Source organism: Lasioglossum baleicum, chromosome 18, assembly GCF_051020765.1.
Source record: "Lasioglossum baleicum chromosome 18, iyLasBale1, whole genome shotgun sequence".
Taxonomy (NCBI): domain Eukaryota; kingdom Metazoa; phylum Arthropoda; class Insecta; order Hymenoptera; family Halictidae; genus Lasioglossum; species Lasioglossum baleicum.
The window spans coordinates 7,546,687-7,566,273 of record NC_134946.1 but is presented as its reverse complement, the minus strand read 5'-3'; the positions used below and the strand labels follow the sequence as shown (position 1 = coordinate 7,566,273).

At 38.5% G+C, this 19,587-nt stretch overlaps 1 protein-coding gene across 4 annotated transcripts in view; it reads right to left on the bottom strand.

Annotated features, from left to right (window-relative positions):
• LOC143217979 (sodium channel protein 60E) overlaps positions 1-19,226 on the bottom strand; it is a 37,612-nt gene extending 18,386 nt beyond the window's left edge. The window contains exons 1-7 of one of the 4 annotated variants that reach the window (XM_076442774.1): positions 16,646-19,226; positions 9,145-9,353; positions 5,095-5,315; positions 3,962-4,142; positions 2,419-2,496; positions 2,192-2,333; positions 1,058-1,192 (exon numbers count right to left, since the gene is read on the bottom strand). In XM_076442774.1, the coding sequence (XP_076298889.1) occupies positions 1,058-1,192; positions 2,192-2,333; positions 2,419-2,496; positions 3,962-4,142; positions 5,095-5,315; positions 9,145-9,353; positions 16,646-17,770 (2,091 nt within the window). In that variant the 5' untranslated portion in view covers positions 17,771-19,226. The remainder of the gene's footprint in view (positions 1-1,057; positions 1,193-2,191; positions 2,334-2,418; positions 2,497-3,961; positions 4,143-5,094; positions 5,316-9,144; positions 9,354-16,645) is intronic. The other 3 variants (XM_076442776.1, XM_076442775.1, XM_076442777.1) reach the window with 3 other exon arrangements.
• Between the last annotated feature and the right edge of the window lie 361 nt (positions 19,227-19,587).

Genomic DNA, 19,587 nt, shown 5'->3' with positions numbered 1-19,587 from the left:
CTTTATGGACGCGACAGCCTCGGGGGATTTGGTCGCATCTATCGTATACTATAGGGTAGCTATTTTTTATCTCCAAAGGCCGAGCCGAACGTAGAGAAGGACTGCACACGTAAAGAGAGACCACGCGCGGGCCTTTGAACAGTGCCGGCGACGCACAGTGGTCCAAATGGCCGATTTAGGAGTGCAAAAACCAAAAAACCAAACATGAAGTAGGCATTTAATACTATTTCTTACATCACACACATGTCTGTAGAAGTTAAAAAATTGACACTTTTACTTCTCAAATCAATTATTGTTAAGCGTGGCAAACGTTGAACGTACCAGTATGAAAAATAGCATCGAAATAAAGGACATCCTGTTTACCTATAATTTATTGTTTAGAACATTAATCTTGATTCTAATTATAATAGCCGTGTTCAGAAGCATTAAGAAGATATGTTTTAAGAAATTCATTTCTTAAGTTTGTTTTAGGAAATACTAGTGATTCGCCCGCATTGGCGTTAATTTTTGCATAAATATTAGGAATAGAATATGTAGTTTATGCTTTCATCGGTCTCAGGGACACATCTGCCACTCGTAGAGATAAGATTACTAAGTGTGGGGGGGGGGGGGGGGATATTCTTGGTCGCATCTATCGTTTAGAAATTGTTGCGTCTATAGAGAATTTACTGTAAACCGAAATATGATAATTCAATTATTGTCTCCGGCCACCCTTTCAATCGAGGCAAAGGGTTGAAATGTAATAAAAACTGTTTCTTCTCAGGAAACTATCGAACGGTTTGATTTAATTTAGTTCAAGGCCACTCTTGCCTCCCTTATACAATTTCCATTATTTGGGTTGTACAACGATTTTATCCGACATTTTCAAAATTTTTTAGGCTTTTTTTATACAGTCGTTTTATCAATTCAAATTTTTATTTCATTGATCATAATTTTACTTTCGATATTCGAGTATTATTTCCAATTTTTTGGTTGCAAAGGACGTGATTGTTTGCGGAGAGATATATTGGTGCTCTGGAAATTTGATGACAGTTATTTCGTTAATTATCGTTAATACCTCGTTTGTAATTTCAGCTTCCTCTTCATAACTCAGCGCGACAACAGCGAGCATCAAGTTAATTAAGTAAAACGAGCCGAAAAACACGACCACCGTGAAGAACGAGACGCTGATAGGTCCGCACGCCGACAATACCTATGCAATTATCGTACAGAGTCACTGAATATACGTTCCAAAATAATAATAATTAGTAGATTGCTGATCTTAATGAAAAATAGAAACGATATTAGACTTTATCGAACCATAGATTCGATCGTTGTTCACATTGATATACAACACAAATGCAGAAAAAGCCGCAATCTAATAATTATATTCGTAATAGCTAACACGTCGATGTAAAAAGTAGCCAAACAAACGGCTAAACATGAAGACCAGTACAAGGTGTCAAGAAAGCATATAGTCACCTGTGCTGGGGATGATTTTTCATATGTGTATGTATTGGATGAACAACTGTGATAATTAATGTTATAACTAGAGACTGCGGATTTTATGCATTTATCACAATAATGGGTAAGTACAATTTAAACCAGTGGACATATTAGAAAGATTTAAAGTCATCAGTGTATTGGTTTCAGCTTAATCAGATAATTAAAAGAAGAAAGAAATTTTTAATTCTCGCTGCTCTGTCTTGCAATCAATGCACAAACATTCTTTATTTTGCATAAAGATCCGCAGTCTAGTTATAACGTATTTTTCTTTGATATTGAACTGATCAGTGATCGCAGTTGGTCACTGATCACGGTTCATAGTGTTGTCTAGGTCAGTGGCCACAGTTGGTCACTTATCACGGTTTACAGTGTTTTCTAGGTCAGTGACCATGGCTTTTAGGGATCTCTAGGTCACTGATCACGGTTCATACTGTTCCTTAGGTAAGCTTTCAATGTTCTTTAGGTCACTGACTGTACTACTCCTGGCCGATGGGACTTTTCTAAGATATCCCAACGCTTTTGTGCCTTATCGATAAGTAGAGCATGTTGACGTAAGAAGAATTGAATTTACATCGCTGTAAACAGCTACTGCAAACGCTGTTTCTCGACAGGTGTCCATCCAAGATAATGTTTACGTAATGCGAATAGTCTGTGCTTATAAAACGATGGTTGATTACTACTTATTGGTCCAGATCAGGCGAGATACCTTATTGTAGACGTCTTCCCAGTAATCCAGAGTAATTAGCTGGAACGTGGTGAGCATGGACCATAGGAAATTATCGAAGTTCGTGTAGCCGTGGTTTGGATTCGGGCCAACGCAAAGGCAGATGTAGCTCTCGTTGCAATGTCTGCGGAGGCAAAGTTTCGCCGTGTTAAAACCGAGATGTCATTCGAGAGGCAACCGTGAGAGATAACAAACGAAGTTTAGCAAACCTGGCGCCGGTCGCGTTGCCGCAAATTATCGGCTCCTCGTCCTCGTCGAATGCCCAGTTGGATGAGTTCCAAGTCCACCTGTGGACGCCGGAAAGTATCGTCTAAGGTTAATGCCTTTCGAGAGACTCGACTCAACTCGACTCGAGGCTCTATCATGCCTGGTCGATACACACGAATGTGTCGCAACAGGGTGCAAAGAATCGCCGTGCCAATGTTTCCGAGCACGTACCACGCTCGTCAAAATAAGAGTGGCTTAATGGACCTGACTACAAGTATTCTTCACTCGGGAAACCTGTTTTTCAACGGCGGACCTACCCAAGAGACGGCCACCGATCTCGATGCGACTTTTCTACTAGATATATTGGTGAAAATGGTGCTTACAGTAAGGAGCAAAACTGAACCAATAACCACAAGTTTTGTATAAATCGTTATTCATTGCTAGGAATATCGAATAATAACAAAAAATCAGCATTATAATTATTTTTATCATAGTTAGAACTAACTTGAGAAATTTTTTTGACAACAAAAATAGATTGACTCGGTTTTGCACCATGTCCAATACTTGGCAATATTTAATATATTATTTATTTTGCATATTTCGTCCACAACCCTTGTGCTTGTAAAACTGCACTAATTCGCTTTGGCATACTCTCTACTAATTTTTTGCAATAATCCGGAGATATTTGTTCCCACTGTTCTTGAATTCTATCATACAAATCTGTGATTGAAGTTGGTTGGGAGTCATATGAATCCCCCGGAGTCGTCTCCCGAAACCTTCTATGATACAGAATTCCGCTCTTTGTATTAGATTTTTGTATTATCTTTTTTTGTATTCTTTTTTTTATTTTTGAAATTGTTGGATAGGAACGTATGATCCAATTTGTTGGCCACTGCGTACCCCAGATCTGTCTCCGTTGGATTGTTATCTTTGGGGATATCTGCAATCTGTTGTATACGATACAGCAATCAATAATGTTCAAGAACTTCGAAATCGCATAACAACTGCATGTAATAACATAAACCGAGACGCCCTAATTATGGCGACAACGAAAAGTCTAATAGAAAGAGCGGAGCTCTGTATCGTAGAAGATGGTTCGCAGTTCGAACATCTGATGTAACTTGATTTATATTGTGAGAAATAATTTTTCATTAAAATTACGTTTGCACAAAATTTCCGAGTTTCAGGTAATTTCAAGGTCATAGTGTAATACACTGTTAAATTCGTCTCGACGTCAGAAACAATCCTACGATGTCCAAAACATGTAGTGCCATTTAAAAAAGTCAAGGTGCCTGTTACTTTTTTACGTAAAAAGCATTTTTTCAGATTTAAGAATATGCGAGCATGTAGCTCATCAAGTACTGAGAAACTTTTGTCTAAAACATGTTTTAATTGCACTACTGGAAATGCCTAAAAAATGGTGACATAACTTAACGGACACACCCTGTATACCTCGAGAATATTTTATTTAAAGATTTAAAGATTCTTATTAACTGAAGTACCATTACTATTAATATTAATGTGTTTTTGAAAAGTAATACATACTCGTTCCAGTCGATCTGCGTGTTATTCAACTCAAAAGTCTTTACGCATTTGTTCCGAAGCTCCCCCATATAAACTTGTAGTGCGAACAACGCAAAAACCATCAGGCAAAAGATAGTGAGCGTCATGACCTCGGCTAGCTGCTTAAAACTATGTAGTAACGCGTTGATGATGGTTTTTAAACCTGGAACCACACAAATAGTACATCAATAACAAAATAAACAGCTAAATGTTTTATATTTTATTTAAGTATCACACATTAATTCGAGTTAAGTGAAATTAATTGTTACTTAACCTTTACACTACTTTGTCGAGTGTAACTCGACATCAGAGAAAGAAAAATGTAAATGAAACAGGTTTTTAAATGTCTTTGATTCTTCCATTATTTATTTAATTGCCTTATTTTTTAGTTTAAAACAAATATAAGTTACAACGAAGTTTGAGAGCTATATTTAATGTAATCAGTGAACAAAATTCTTTAAAATAAGTAGCAGTCAAGGAACTGTCCTTTGAAGTAAAAAAATAAAACGCCTAAGATAGTGGGGAATTGTTGGCAATAATATTGAAAAATAATTCGGAGTGCAAAGGGTTGAAGAGAAGAAATATATTCTATTTATCATTTCGTTCAGAGAATCTAAAATTACACGAAACGCTGTTTTGTATTCTGTAATTTATTTGGAAATCCTTTGATTTAAAATTCTATCACACGAATGAGCACAGAAGTATTTATGACCATTCGAAATTCACGCTAAAAATGATAAAACTCAAGCGCATATTAAATACATTTCCGAAACTATACTATAAAATATACAAAATACTGTGCAAAATATTTCAAATAGTATTTACAGTAACATAAATAACAACATTTTTCGTTCAAACAGCGTTTTACCCAGAACTGGGTGGCACGATATTATCTTCATAATATTCGATATTTCACAGCTGTTCCTACATGTCTTTATGAACAGCGAGCGCATGTAAGTATAGTTACCAGTTCGCACAGTAGTTCCCGTAAATTAGGCCGTAAAAATCGATACCCCCATAGAGGTGTACGTGTGTTGATCAACCTCGTTGTTTCCAAATAAAATACAGACACAAATAGCTTGTACTATAATACAAGAGATATAAAGATCTGTTACCAGGCATAATTGATACGGTCTTCAGCGCTCTGAGCACCCTAAATGTCCTCAAGCCAGCCAGGTTGCCCACCTCCATGCCTATGGTGGCGTACCCGCTGGTGATCACCACGAAATCCAGCCAGTTCCACGGATTCCGCAGGTACGTGTACTTATTCAGCGCAAATCCCTTTGCTATCGATTTGATCACCATTTCGGCTGTGTATATAGCTAGGAATATATATCTGCAAGGAAGAGAGAAAGCCACGTCGCCACGGCCGTCTTCGGTAAATATAATGCTCCACTTGAGCACCCACGAGCACCTCGAGCACTTGACTTTCTAACTAAATGAATTTTCTGCGCCGAGACTACAACGTTCAAGTGACGTTTTCACTACCTCTACCGGCAGAATAGAATTTTATTCCAGCTATAGCGAAGAATCTCTGAACAATGCGCTCGATATCAGATTTGAAGGATTGTTAACGAGAGAGAGAGAGAAAGAAAGAAATGCATTTCAAGAGAAATGATTTTCAATTATATTGTAACATTGTGAACAAGAATCGGAGGATAATATGCTGTCAGCAGCTGGAAAGAAGTGTCTCGCGGGACGACACAGAGCCAACAGAAGACCTGCCTCTTCATAATCTGATTCGTTCGCATTGTCACTTTGACCACCGGGAAAATTATAAGCGGCTAACGGCCAATCAGGCTCGCGTTTCTTCCAGCCGACTTATTTCTAGCTGGCCGGAATACCTAGGCTCAAATCAAGGAACGAGGTCTCTACTTTCAACCCCATGAACTGCATCTTTTATAATCGTGTCAAAAATTTTATGTTATATTTATTTTTTAATCAAATTGTGTCTTCATATTATAAAAAATTGTAAGTGACTTTTGCGAATAATTGTACCCTCTAATTGTAGCTATTCAGAGGTCGATAAATTTGACGTTTTGTAACAGTTTATAATTTTTTGCTCTGTAACTGTTTAGTGAATCCTAATAAATTTTGAACATAATTAATTACATAATTTTTACTATATATAAAAAAAATTGGAGTATCTAGTTTAGAGGTTTAAATAGGGTTTGAAGTAGAATTTAATGAATTCTCCATAAGAAGACGTGTTAAAATGTGCAAACTTTAAGTTGCTATAATTCGTAAACGGTGCAGTGAATCGAACTCAAACTTTGGTAATTCCATTAATTTAGTAAGAATTATATCTTGTCAAATTTTCAAAAATTTTGTTGGGTGTTTATATACCTCCAGAATATCCTTAAATCGACTGTCAATGTTTGACCCATTCTAGCTCTGTGAAAACGATTTTGAAGGGTGAAGTTTCTACTTTCAACCCCACTAATTGCATTTTTATAGAAATGTCAAAAACAACTGCCATCGTTTTCAATCTTATCATTTACTAAGTTTAAAATACTGTTAAATCGACTGTCAATGTTTGTCCCATTAGAATTAGCTAGAGATCTGTGAAAAGGAATAAGGGGATCATGTACCTTACCTAACTTTGAAGGGTGAAGTCTCCACTTCCACCCCCATAAATTCCTTTCTTCAGAAATGCAAAAATTGTGAATTTCACTTTGTCCACTCTCTGCATTTATCAAGCTTGATACTTGGAAAGTGCCACGTCGAACATACACGCCTGACACTATTCTTCCGCCAACTTGAAAATCAATTTTTATTACAATATATTAAGGAAACTAAACTGTGTTAACATCGACAACGTATAAGAAGGTTACGACAGTAATTGCTCTAATATATCTTGCCTTTGCTATTCTTGCATTATTGATAGACTGCGGCTCTTCGTGGAAAATTAAAATTGATCCACCTCAATTGCAACAAACAGATTTCAGGTAGAAACGTATTTCTGAAGCATTTTAATAAGTTCTGAATAATATAACAATAAAAATATGTTTCTTCTATCGATCGTATTTGCTGTTTATTATTAATTATGAAACAATATTGCTAATTATCAAACAAAATCAACGTTTCGATTCTAGTTTGGATCCTTTTCAAGATTTATTTGAATCGCGTCTGTAAAATGAATATGTTATAATAATTTCAAAAACTATTAAATGATTGAAAAGGAACTATTAATGATTGAAAGGAACTATTAAGATTGAACTATTAAATCTTGAAAAGGATCCAAACTAGGATCGAAACGTTGATTTTGTTTGATAATTAGCAAAATTGCTTCATAATTAGTAATAAACATTTAAGCATTTAACATTTAATATAACAGTATTTTGAAATTCTTCTAATGTTTTTACTATTTTATATATTCGCAGTCTAATTATTAAACAAGTTGCTCCGATCTTGTGTAACTTTTACGAGCACTGCTGTGACAGTGGCATTGATGTTTGATTTGTCATAACTTTGTGAAGAAAAATGGCATCGCGCTATCTATCCAAGCTTATTGTAAAAGGTGAAGCCAATACTTTCATTGCCACGTGTTACCTATCTTTGATGTCGAGAGAACTGCTTGTAAATTTTATTTTTCCAACTCTCCGCATTTATCAAGATTGAAAAGTCGTTCGATTCAACGTTAATGGTTTGAGATTCTGTAATTTTCTCAAAAGCAATCGTACGATGACGTCTCTGGCTTTTTACACCCCTAAGTTATTTTTCTTTCGAGGTTTTTGCGAACGGTCTGCGAACGAAAGAGATGTGTCGAGTAATTTGGCACATGTCTATGCTATCGCAATTTTGTGAGCGAGATCGAATGGCAATCTGCCCACGCTTATTTTAGAGGGCGGAACCTCAACTTTCAAGAACCCTAAATCGATTTTGCAGATATACTTCCGAGACACGCGCTGGCAAGAGAAGATAATACGGTTTTACCACGGGAAATGTTACTATCGATATGCAAGTTCACATAATTTGTCTTTTTCCAATTCAATAGATCCGTTAGATTATCACGGATTTAAACAATCGTGGTTTTTTAAATACCATTTTGTTGCAGTCCGAACGCGAGCAGTGGCGCATTCGAACAACTATCGGCTCAGAAGCACTCTAACGGCGAAGTATAGTTTAAAAGTTATTAGAGTGGTAAAGCCACTTACGAGGCGTTCAGGTGATTAGCCTATAGCCTAAGTCGAAGAAATAAGTAGGGCAAAACAAATGCTAAAGGTGGACAAATCGGATAAACACTTGGCCGCAACATGTCGCCTTTGAATCGGTTCTTTCGGAAAGGACGTGGCTATTCGATAATTATTTTTTACTGTCCAACCTCTCAATCTATGATAAAAAAATATTTCTCCGCTCAAATGATTGTTGTAGAGCGTGCTTGTATTTTTTTATAATAATCTTTTCCCTGGTAGCACGTCGAAAAAAAATTCTTAAAGTTGCTATTCGAACAATTTAATTGCTTGCGCGGACCAGGAAATATAAAAACGCTATTAATTTCTGTTAATACACACGTTTCCCTGTATTCGACAGATCTGCACGTGCCATAAGTGCATAAAGATCCGCAGTCCGCCGATTGTAATCTATAATTACACGGTACGTAAACTACAATTTACCCAGAAATGAACTGTTCGGATAATAGAACATTCCGGTGATAGAACGTTTCGATAACGAACCGTTTGATAATGTTCCGATAGCGGAGGATCTGCTTGGATCTACAAATTCACTACCAGATTAATGAAGAAGATTAAACGAAATTGGTAATCGAATTTTTAGCTGTCATTTAATCAAAATAATTTCATTAATACAGCGGAAATTGGAAGGTTGAAATACGATTACAGTGATTGCTACTTCAACCCTGTTACAACGTTAAATGTAACGAAATCAAAATTAATTTCTAAAAATAAAATTTAAAAAAGAAAGACAAATACTTTTCTCTTTTTAAACGCAATCCGAAGCTCTTGAAAATTCGAGAAAACTTTTGACTACCTAACAAATGTTTTTCCCTGTGCAAATGGAGGTTGAGGAATGTGATCCTATTATTTTTCTAACGATTCTCTCGATAGTTGCCCAGCTAGGATTTTCCCTGTGAAAAATGTCCAAGCGTCCGGATGCTCGTGGGCGATGGAGCTGTCTAATTAAGTTGAACTGTTAATTGAGCTTACTCTGCTTCCTCGATGGTTTCCGTCATGGCGAGGAAGGCACAATTTAATATTATCGTAGCCATGACCATGTAATCGAAGTACTGATTCGTACTTAGGAAGATACAATACCGTCTTATAGGATTCCACGGTGAGAATATGAACCAACTGTTCGTCGCTGTGAACCTATGGATGTAGTTCTTACGAAATCTCTTCGAGACCACGCAAAACGTCTGGAACAGAGAGAAAAAGAACCATCGGGCCGCTATTAGTCCTCTCGAAAAGCATTTAGAGCGTGTTTAGTTGGTCACGTGACGGAAACAAAGAAATTTCGCGGGCGCGTAGAAAAATCGTTCCGAATTAACCGTGTTTTAGGTCGTGAAATTTCCATGAAAATATTTCTTATTCAGCGATATTTTAATGCCTAATTAATACATCAGTAAGTACATACTAATAGTACGTTCATAAAAAAGTTTCATTTCATCTGATTAGATTAATTGTAAAAGCATTGGGCAATGTAGAAATGTAATAGAAATATCAATTTCTAAGCAATTGTTTAAATAATAATCAGTAAAACAATTTTATTATAAAGTGATTCGCATTAATTTATTAACACATTACCGACCGGTGATTATTGCATAATATTGAAAAATCTATGGTACATGGGTAAACACTTTTTAATGGAACCTTCAATAGCAACAGCAATTTTCATTGTAAACTAATAGGTCACCCTCAATAACGTCATCTAATAGTTTCATTTAAGATTGCAATGTAAAAGAAAATTTCTATGCTTCCTTTGGTACAGCACAACTATTGAAAATCCTATTAATAGGCTTCCGGTAGGTAAAGTGTTAATATTGTTACTACCAATTACTAATTAGGAAACAAATTAAATATATTAACGAATTTTTTGAGTCATCTTCTGAACAATTTTTTAAATTTTGTATTCGAATTATGAATTTACCATCGGCTATATAATATTATTGATATTGATCATATGTATTATTCTTATATTGTGAATAATTGTAATATGTACCGGTACATTCATTTTTATAATAGAAATATATAAAATATGTAATGTGATTGTATGTATCATTTTGTAATGATATATTTACAATGTTATATGTATAGTCATACATATGATTGAACGAGTTACAAATGAACAATTGTATGAACAATTTTTGCACAACCAAAGTTCTTTCATAGACGATTGCAAAAACAACCTCAGCTGTTATATATTTACTTTCATATCGATGAAGTGATTAAAATTATGCAATATTTTCGTTTCATTTGAATTTATTAATTACTTCGTTCACACACACACACACACACTCACACACAACACTCGTTCCAATCTCACTAATGTGATAATTAAAAACAAAGAAGCACGTATTATACATCAACAAAAAAAGGTTCTGTATTCATTAAAATGGAATTGGTTAAAATCCTTTTGAATGGAATTAGATTTTAAATTTTCTAAATGTCTAATTACTAGACTGCGGATATTATGCATTTATGACAAAAATGAACAGGTACAATTTAAAGCAGTGGACATGTTAAATATATTTAAGGACATCAACGTATTAGTTTCAGCTTAATAGGATAACTAAAAGAAGAATACTATTTTTATTTGGCTCCTGTGTCCTGCAATCAATGCGAACATTTTTTTATTTCGCATAAAGATCCGCAGTCTACTAATTACTAAGATTGTAGTATTAAAATTATGTATTCTGAATTAATAAACATTAATTTCTATATAATATACGAGTTTTAAATTTTGAAAAATCAGGTTACTAAACTCGTGATATTAAAATCTGAAATAAATGCAGAAAATTTCTGCCAAATGTGAATTATTTGTTTAAATTTAAGACACGATATGGCGACCGTCGAAAATTATTTGCAAGATTAGGAGTTCATTTATCAGCCTCGCCGCGAAACCAAACAAAAAATTCGCACGATGACGCTTGCCGCTCCGTGTCAAGGCCGCGATTAATGATTAATAAAAAGCCTCGTTGGTAGATTGACCCACCGGTGGCCATCGCATCGTTCCCTAAATTTTTCTTTAAAACAGAAAGAAAAGAAAAACAAAAGTCTATTTTCGTGGCATTCATCGTCTTTTAACATTAAAACTGCTCCCCGATGACTCAACGTTTCACAGACACATCCATAAATATCGTACACGCTATATATGTACGTAAAAAATAACGTTGACCACGAACAATAAAACTTTTCGACGCGACCCTTTGTTTTCGAGATAATCGACTGTAAACATCGTGGATGCACTAGTTAGTGTTTCAAAGAGATATTCAAAGTCAATTTTCTCGAAAACGAACCCCCCCTCGTGACACCAATTTCTCATGGAGGATCACCGTGAATTTCGATTTTAGCCTGAGCTATCCCATAGATGGCGTGTAAAAGCAAATAAGTGTCTGTGTAGACATAAAATTTAATATTTCACAGGATATATTGGATATAAACTGCGGATATTATGCATTTATTAATTGCAATTATAAAGAATTAAAAATTTCAAACAAATATATTATCAATATCGAGAATTTAATTCTAGAACGTATAATAGAATTCTATCATATGACACTTTGTTTTCGAGAAAATCGATTTTGAAGATGCATCAAGTTCGCATGCTTAGCATTTGTGCAAAGTAGAACCGGTGGGTCACGAACAGACGCATCAGACGATTCCTATTCAATAGCAAGTGTGTTCGCAGGATTTTCAAACCTGATTTTCTCGGAGGCAAAGCCTCGTATAAAGAAATTTTATTATACACTTTCGTCTAATTTTTTGTATGTAGAATCACTCCCTTTTCGGTTACACCACCCTGTATAGGCATATGATGAATACAGACTTTCTTCTTCCAAGAAATAACCATATAAATAAACGCAGTGCAAGCGGTTAATGAAAAACATTCATTTCTGTACCTTGCAATTGACACTATTCTTATTTTGCATAAAGATCCGCAGTCATATTGCTGTGTAGTAATACTGCTGTGTAGTAATATTGTTGTATTTAGTAATATTTTTATACTATAGTAATATTGGTATGTAGTCATAATGTTATAATGTAATACTGTTACGTAGTCATAATGTTATATAGTAATATCGTTATGTTGTCATAACGTGATATTCTAATATTGTAACGTAGTCATAATGTTATATTGTAATATTGTTATGTAGTCATAATGTTATAATAGTACTATTTTGTATACTGCCATATTGTTATAATTGTTATTCCTAAATGATTTGTAGAATAGCGAGATGAAATGGAAAATAAAATTGGTGTGCGAAGATGTATGGGCTGTCAAGAGCCCCCCGCAATTTAACGGTTCCTTCGAATCGAAGAGTGTAATGGGGCGGGCAATATTTTAAAACAAACTCGTCTTATTTCTGTGCCAATTTCAGCGGCCATTTTAGATCCCGATTATCGGACATGGTTGTCAGGCTCCGGCACACGGCCTAATATTGCTGACCGCGAAAGTATTGGCGCGGGAACATGTCTGTAACAGAAGCCGCGGATCTTGTGTATTTACGGCTAATGCAAATGCACGAGACGCAATAAAACATCGGGTTTCGAGCGTGGGTTAATGAATCAAGTTTCCATTTTTGTTTAACTGTCGAACCGTTGCTTCGAAACGACAAAGTTCCCCTTCGATTATTCTTCAGTGTATCGATAGCCATTGCATCATATTCCGCTAACTTAATAGCTGCCATCAATAATCTAATAAGCGAACGTTTGAAAATAATTCGACCAATGAAATTATATTGGGTATGGGAATAAGTTTCCGCCCCTTTTTGTTGAAAAGAAGCGTATAAACAATTCCCATAACGTGTAAACGTTTTCCAACAGTAAATCGATCGACGTTTAATTCAATTGACAATTCTTTAAATGTTTGACGTGAATTTCCATCAAGTAATGCTCGGAAATTTGTATCTTCGAATTTTTTGGCACACCATCGCAATCTTTGTGCCTTACGTCGAGATCATGGTTTTGATGGAGCATCGTCCCCGTAAATATATAATAAATATAATATAGTAAATTATATGTATAACACCTTTCTTTAAAACAAAATAATGCAACATGACTTCCCGCAAATGCTGCTTACTTGGAACAAAAGTCGACATTTTTCACGCGAAAAATTGACTGCTGTTCACGCTCGAAACAATTGCCACTAACTGCGTTTTGAAGCTTAAACATAGACCTTTCAAAAACATGTACATACTCCGTTCCATCAAATACGCGATCGGTACTTAAGTACAACGACATCTCCAAAAGGGCGGAAACTTATTCCCATACCCAATATTTTAATTTATGATGTTGTGAAAGTTTACGTATATAAAATTTGACACAACGATCATTTTTTAATATTTTATAGGTTTCCAATAGGAATAGAAATTCGTTTTACGTAGTATTTGCATTTTTCCATGTGGCAAATATAATACTTTGAGCTCAAACAGTTCTTTTTCTAGTAAGAATTTTGAAAACTTGTAACACTGTGTATCACACAGTAACAGAATTATGAATAATTTAAAATATTCTCAAAGAGGGACTTCCAAATTCTAGTATATTCAAATTAAAAAAAAAAACGTTTGATGTTTTTCTCAGATATGTGTTCCACAAAGTGTGCTAACAACCATTACAAAAAGTTAGCATGTTTCTGCTTGAAAAATTTCAATGTGCCAACAGTGACCAACACTGGTCACTAAAATGATATTTTCTACAATCTGCCACGAATTTCACAATTTCCATATGCAAAGTTTATTAGTGTTAGTCGAATATATGCTGTACAAAACCCACTGAAAATAATTATAAAAACGTAAAAAAGTCGAATGTTTCAACAATGACCACGACAGTGGTCACGAAAATAATATTTCCTACAATCGTATCTCCCATAAAATTCACTATTTCGAGGTGAAAAAATTACTAGAGTTTGTCGAATATATACTGTACAAGACTAATCAAGAATTGTCCAAAAAGTCCGACCGGTTTTTCCATAAAAAATTCCTGAATGTGCACGTGCAGGTGTGCGCGAGCAGCAAGTAGTATAGTCGCGTGATGGGTCAGACATCGGCGACAGCGGTGAGAGACTTTAGAAAAGACATTGATAAAACCGCAATCGTTCGAATTTCGGTGTGCCCGAGGGCTCAGGGGCGCGACTCGGTTATCGGATTTCGGCAATTAGAAGTGAAAACACCGTTCTTTTTCTGTCGGAACATGTAGAAATTCTCTGGTTCACGCGACCGCAAGAAATTCGCGTTACTCGCGTCATCGAACCGGACGAAGAGTTTTCCTCTTCCCCGTCGAGGAATACCTTTCCCCTCTGCTGTACTTGAAAACAACGTCGAGACTCGGAAAATTGACTGAAAAAACTCCCACGGTATTCGCCAAGAGCCAAACAATTTTCTGCCGCGGCAAAGTCAGACCCGAAAATAAATAACACAGAATACGCGTAACGAAAGATTTAACATTAACAATTTGTTCGATGAATATATATTGCAAACTAATTTCACACAGTTGAATGGATGTCTGGAAGAAGGGCCTGCACCAGGTTCTTTCAATTTTATAGGAATCCAATTTTGAACTCAAACGTGAATTGCAATAATAAAAACCAGCTGACATAGACCGTTCTTCCCATTAAATTATTCATTTATTATACAGGGTGAGTTCGAAGAAACAGAACACTTAAATATCTACGTTACTTTTCGTTGTACAAGAAAGCTTCTTAGGGCAAAGTTACACTGTTTGAAGGGCCACATGTAACGGTGTAAGGGAAACAATTTTCGAGGTCATTTTTTAATGCGATTTCAAGGTCATTGATATTTTTTTAAATGGAATGAGGTATTTTGTAATACGTCAATCGATGCAACTGGACATTCGTTATAAAAAAAGTACTAAGTAGTTCACGAGATATTTCAATTTAAATAACTCTAAAACACCATTACTGTCGTACTAAGACGTTACTGAAGTAAGTAAACGCTAACATCAATGTCAATATCAATGTCAATTTTTCAATTTCAACTGCAATTTCAATATCAACTCTTCAACTTCATTTTCAAGTTGAATTTTTCAATTTCAACTTTAATTTCGACTCTTCCATTTCAACTTCAATTTCAACTGTTTATTGTATTGAACAGTGTATTGTGCAATTTTGTTTGAACTTTAGTTTCAATGTTTATTTTTTAGTAAGCTTCTGCTCTGTAATTATAATTTTAATCTTCTACATCAATTTTATGTAATTTGACGTAGATTTTAATTTAAAGTGTTTGTTGTTTGAAAGTTTGATAAAAATTCGCAGGAAAAATGGTGTTTTCGTATTATCCAGGCTCTTTCATCGCTTAGGACAACGAAATTGCATTTAACGACGTGCCTTGTGCTTCATACTCGGCCAGTGCTGGCACAATTGGTTAATTTCCTTCAAATAAAAACGCCAGACATTCATAATGTATGGATCAATACTAAGATTACAAATACCGAATATTCCGTGAGCCACGGCTACAATGTTACACGGAACCATTAACTGTGCCAATACATTATAATGCAGCAGTTTCTTCCATTAAATACATACTAACTTTAATTCGGGTTAAGAAAATGTGAAATTGCTGTAAGAATCTAATTCTAATAATATCTAGCGCAAACACAAATCGAAAGGCATGTATGTATAGTCGGTCACAAAATCGACATATACTTATCACATTTATCAAACACAAAATATCAAAGATTTCTTTTATTTTTGAACCAATTCTTTTAATGAACGTCTTATCAATTATCAATTTTGATTATTACACTTTTCGAATCAATTTCTTTGGTTGCAATTAGATGAATCCTGAAAAAAATGTGTTTCTTGAAGTTTCAAAAAATGGATCTTTATCCATAATAGGGAAAAATATGTATACAAACTACATATATATTAATTATCATTAAAAATTATTTCAGAAATGTTACGACCATTATCTAGATAAATTTGGATAAAAATATTTTCCATACACATTTGGGGATTGATTTTCTTCACATTCAATTGTTATATTTAAGAAGCTTATGAAAAAGTAAATTTTTCTTCCAGTATATCAGTTGCGAATCAAAGTTGATTAGACTTTGTTCGATGCCACGACAAATCTTGAATTCTCGGTAAAATTTTTGTTTGAACAGTTGAAAATTATCCATACTCGAAGAGATAAAAATAAGGTTTATTTTAAACAGATAAAAATAAACCTCTCGTTCGAAACAGTTTAAAATAAACTAGAATGTAAAAGGGGATCTGATTATTCAACACTAACCTAACGCTACAATTCGAAATGACCAAACCTTCCAGTTCCTCTCCCACAACAAAGAAAGGATTACTCATCCCCCGGACACAAGCCATCCCCCCATCCCCAAGAATCCGAAAATCTCAATAATAGCCGCGTCATTATGCTTGCAAGCGATCCGAATAGAGTATCGGATTCAGGCCACCTATTTCGGTGTGAGCGAGATCAAGCTGGTGAACCGGGCATCGATTAAAAAAGCCAGGACGTACCTCGTCATATATAAAGTTGTCGATCTCCTCGAGCGGCCTGCCGTAGAGGTCGGTGGGGAACGGTTCGTATTTGTTTGGAAGCACCGCGCCGTCTTCAACGGACATCCGCCTCTTCGGTTGAAACCCGTAGTCCCTTACAAGCTGCACAGTCCTGTTCTCCAGCCTGTCCAGACTCTCCTTGGTGAACAACTTGACAGTCTGCTTCCCCCCGGTCGGTGTTTTGACGCTTCTGCTGCCATTGTCGTTCCCAGATTCTCTGCCGGGGTCGGGTACGTCCCCGTTAACGTTAGCACGTGGCGTTCCAAGCGGGTCGACTTGAATCTCGGCGCTACCCGAGTCACCTGTGCCGGAATCGGCCGAAGTACCCGCCACAGCGGTCAGTGGGGGTCTAAGTCTCACAACGTCCCTGGCCCTGGCGGTCTCCCCCCTCTCGACGACTGCGTCGGGGTCCGTCGAGTCCCTGGAGGGGGGAGCGCGTCTAGCGTCGGCCGCCACTCCCCTCCCTTCGGTTGGTCGGGCCTCGTCGTGATTAGCGAATCTACGGCGAGTCTCCTCGGCGTAGGAAGCCAACGGGTAACTGGCGAAGATGGGAGAGGGTGTCTCGCAACCGTCGGTCTCGTTACCCGGGTACTCGGGGGGACTGAGGCCCGCAAACCCCGGCGGCGAGGCCTTATCGCCATCTTGAGCGGTGCCGGTCTCGCTGGCCGGCGAGATGAGGATCGAGGCGGACGCCTTCCTACCGCTTGACGTCGGCGTTTCGGCGTCCCACGGTTGCGGCTCGCTCCACTGGTCCCTACCTCGCTGGGGCCCGTCCCCCCGCCTGGAGAGCTCGTACCTGGCCCCAGCATGCTCGCCCCTCCTCGTCGGTTGGGGCGTTCGTGAGAGGCCGATCCGCTGTCGGTCGGATAACTCGAACTCTTCGGGAACGGGTGCCGCCGGCAGGTTCAAGCTCCGCTGGCTGCCGACGTCGCGGGACAATCGAGCGCCCCTGTGAACGAGCTGCTCTTCTCTGGAGAGGCGGCTCGCGTACAGGCCCGCCACTCGAGGCCGATTAGCGAAGCCATTGTCCTCGGAGCCGTCGCCCGGAGAGCATCCCTCGCGGCCGCCTCCTTGCGAAGGTATCATTGGGATCTGTGGGTCCTCGGCTCATCGAAGTCTGCAGCCCGAGCATCAGCCGGGCCTCACGCGACTGGCCCCGCGGGGCCTGCGTCCTCCACCTGCTGCTCCCCCGGCCTCGAACGGAGCCCCGGGGACGATCGCCTCGGCCCCAACATCTCGTTTATCCCGGTTGTTGCCGCCTCCCGCGAGGGCTCCCTCGAAATTTCGAAGAGCGGGATGATGCGGTGTTCCGAGCTATCGACTGAGCGCGCCGAATGTGTGTCGCGCGGCCACGGTAAGTATATAGGCTCTCTCTCGGCTTTTCTCGTCGATGACGCCGCTGCGACGCGACGCGCGTTCCGCCTCCGGTGTCGAGACGGTGGTGGATCGCTAGGGGCCTAATCCGGCCTGTCCTGCGACGACTCCTGCGTTGTTTCGGCGACACGCGATCCTACGGCGATTCGCATCGTGCACTACTGCCACGGAGTAGACGGGTGGAGGGGGGGGGGGGAGGGGGCTGGCAGAAGGTTTTGAAACGGGGTTGGTTTCTTGCACGGGGAATATTCCTCTTGGGCTGCTTCGGCGCTGGGTCACTCTTGGTTCCGACACTCACGAGCCTCCCTCACACACATCCAAACACGCACACACGCACACACGGGGACACCACCTGTTCTAGCCGAGGACCGCTGGGCGAAACGTGTGCCCGATACTACTCGGACGATGAGATGACAACGTCGTCGTGCCGATGAATACGGCCGCGCGGGGAGGGGTGCAGGCGGGCTGACACAGTGACGAGTACAAAGGGGGAGCGCGCGAGCGTGTCCGAGCGGAGACGCGGGGGAGAAAGTGGCACGTAGCGGGGCCGGGAGAAGGAGAGACAGCCCCGCGGCGGTCTGCAACCCCTCTCTCTTTCTCGCGAGTCATATAGCTCGATAAATCGTCTCGCGCTCTCGGCGGCGGCTCTCGTCGAGGGTGCGAAATCACGGACCACTCTCCGGACGAGAACTGTGACGACACGTATGGGAGCCGAGTCGATTCGCTCTCTTCTTGCTTTTCGCCCTTCGCGCGCGCGCGTATCGAACGCAGGCTTTCTCGTTTTAGGGTTGCCAGATACGAGGCGGTAACGTGCACACGCGCGTCACGGGTTATCGCTGCCGCGAAACTAAGCGGACCGACACGGACGTTCTTCGGCCACCCTTAGCGCTAACCCCCACCACCGAGCCCGACCCCTGCAGGTGACGAGGCGGACGCTTAATCGCTTGCACGGCCTTGCCGATCTAGCGAGCTGCGGCGCCACGGTGTTTTATATTCTACCATTATTTACAATATTTTTTTACGGTCGCCATCGCAAGGCTTATGCCTCCGACGATTTTATCGTATCCGTGGCTAGACTCCTTCGAATCCTCGTACATTCAATTGTTTTCAGATATTTTTGAACCCACTTCTCTCACTTCTCGATTCCGTAGAAACACTGGTCAAATGGACCCGACATACGCCATTCTAGAGTTAATAATTAAAGTTTTCTATGATATTCAATGATATTGCACTTTGTAAGTTTGACGCATATTTTTTTATGTTTTTACCTGAACAAGAACAAAAATCTACAATAATCTTGCTATGGATCGACAAAAGTAATAAAGAATTTGGAAGTGAATAGTTTCGACGACGAATTTATAACTTTTATGGAATAATATCTTTTTTGTATTTCAAAAGAGAATAGAATGTATTTAATAGGACATTTTAAATGTGAAGACTATTACTGAAATAAATACTGGTAATTAGTAATATTAAAATCGTAAATTCGTTATCAATGTTATTGACAATGTCTACAACGGGAAATTTTT